Source organism: Sinocyclocheilus grahami, unplaced genomic scaffold, assembly GCF_001515645.1.
Source record: "Sinocyclocheilus grahami isolate Dianchi unplaced genomic scaffold, SAMN03320097.WGS_v1.1 scaffold7177.1, whole genome shotgun sequence".
Taxonomy (NCBI): domain Eukaryota; kingdom Metazoa; phylum Chordata; class Actinopteri; order Cypriniformes; family Cyprinidae; genus Sinocyclocheilus; species Sinocyclocheilus grahami.
In genome coordinates, this window is record NW_015511315.1 from 1271 (window position 1) to 3085 (window position 1815).

At 40.3% G+C, this 1815-nt stretch overlaps 1 protein-coding gene across 1 annotated transcript; it reads left to right on the forward strand.

Annotated features, from left to right (window-relative positions):
* Window positions 1-979: 979 nt before the first annotated feature.
* LOC107577769 (MIF4G domain-containing protein B-like) lies at window positions 980-1807 on the forward strand (the record flags this gene model as incomplete). The annotated part of the gene is made up of 4 exons (XM_016263805.1): window positions 980-1133; window positions 1225-1334; window positions 1482-1637; window positions 1721-1807. Coding segments are annotated over exons 1-4 (435 nt in total), but the record flags the coding sequence as incomplete, so codon positions are not given.
* Between the last annotated feature and the right edge of the window lie 8 nt (window positions 1808-1815).

The following is a 1815-nucleotide window of genomic DNA, read 5'->3' on the forward strand; positions in this document are numbered from 1 at the left end:
TCACACAAAAGTTGCTTCTCAACCTTTCTATGGGGTCCGGGATAACGTAATGAATATTTAAAACAGAACCAGACCTCTTCAGCCAATCAGTTAGGTCAACCGAGAAGACGTCACATTACGTGATTAATATTCATAAGAGCAGAAGGCTAACGTAGATGCGCTTAATACGGGGGACGGCAGGAAAAGAGCGAGGATTAGATATGTGAAAAACATTTGCCTGTTTTTAAAGTATGGTTTTTTTTTTGTCCTTATGAACATGTAATATTACCCCTCTCGCTTTTTTAGTAGTATAAATCATGTTATAAGCATTTCGTACTGTTGAATGTTTGAAAGCCGCTTGCAGCGAGCGTATCAAGCTGGGACGTAAACTGATAGGTGTGCCTGTGTTGTTGTTTACCTGTATTTTAAAGAGTTTCAATCATAATGTTCACGACGTTGCCGTGAAAGTTTGTCGTTGACTGTCTAAATGAGCGGTTGTATGAGCTTTGAACCAAAATAATAAATAATTTCTAAATTTCTTCGGCTTGGACGGCACGTGGGAAAGTAAAGATTAGGCCTACAATCGACTGCAAAGTTACAGTTGCTATCGCTTTTAGAAAAGAGTGTTTCTGATCGATAATAATCAGTAGTTTTGAGTCATTTATCGTGCAGTTGTTGTGTGTTTGTAGGTGTTAGGTGTAATCCGTGTATCCCTGTTTAACTCGCGAGCTGCTCTGATTCCCTTTGAAAGTCAGACTGATGACAGCACATATTTCACACATTATCTGTTTCACAAGAGCACAATGACAATAGTGTGTTATTGGTCCGAGTTGCATTGCCATTAAAGATATTATTGTCAGCTTTCTAAAATGTTGCAGACAAGACATTTGACTACACAGTATTTGTCTATTACAGGATTGTAGCTCAACTTAATTTGTTCTTCCTTATTGCTCAACCAGACAATGTACATTGTTCGAGATATTTGCAATTCTTTTCACAGGAAAAACTGATCTTATGTGCCTGAAGGTTGCTTATTGATTGGTTGATTCCCTGTCTTCCCATCGTAAACAGAATGGAGACCTCATCTAAAGAAGAGTACACGATCCAGTCGTTTGATTTGGAGACACAGAAACTCCTCAAGACTGCCTTGAAAGGTCATTATCTTTCATCTGCTGCAGTTTTGCATGACATATTTTACTGTTAGGCTCACAGATGTTGTTGTTGCTTCCCCACTCCCTCCCTCAGATCCAGGTTCAGTTGACCTGGAGAAAGTGTCCAATGTAATCATGGACCAGTCTCTGAAGGACCAGATCTTCAGTAGGGAGGCTGGACGCATCTGTTACACGATTGTCCAGGTAAACAAATGCACCACGTGCAAGTTTTTATACAGTTAAAACACTTAAAAGTTTGAATGTTGCATTCTCTTCAGTGTATAAAAATGCTCACATTTGTCTTGTAGTTTATTAGGACTGAGTTGTAATCGGGTGACTCATTTGATTCAGGCCGAGGCTAAACAGACCAACGGGAACGTGTTTCGGCGTAACCTTCTGAACCGACTGCAGCAGGAATTTAAAGCCAGAGAAGAGACACGGAAGAGATCCACTCAGGAGTGGGTTTGCCTCGTGTCCTTCATCTGCAACATCTTCGACTACCTCAAGGTGAATAGTTGCCTTCTGTTTTAAAACTTAAAGGAATAGTTTACCCAAACATGAAAATCTGCTGAAAATTTACTCACCCTTAGGCTATCCAAGATGTAGATGAGTTTGTCTCTTCATCAGATTTCTTCATCAGATCACTTGCTCGTCAGTGGATGCTCTGCAGTGAATGGGTGCCGTC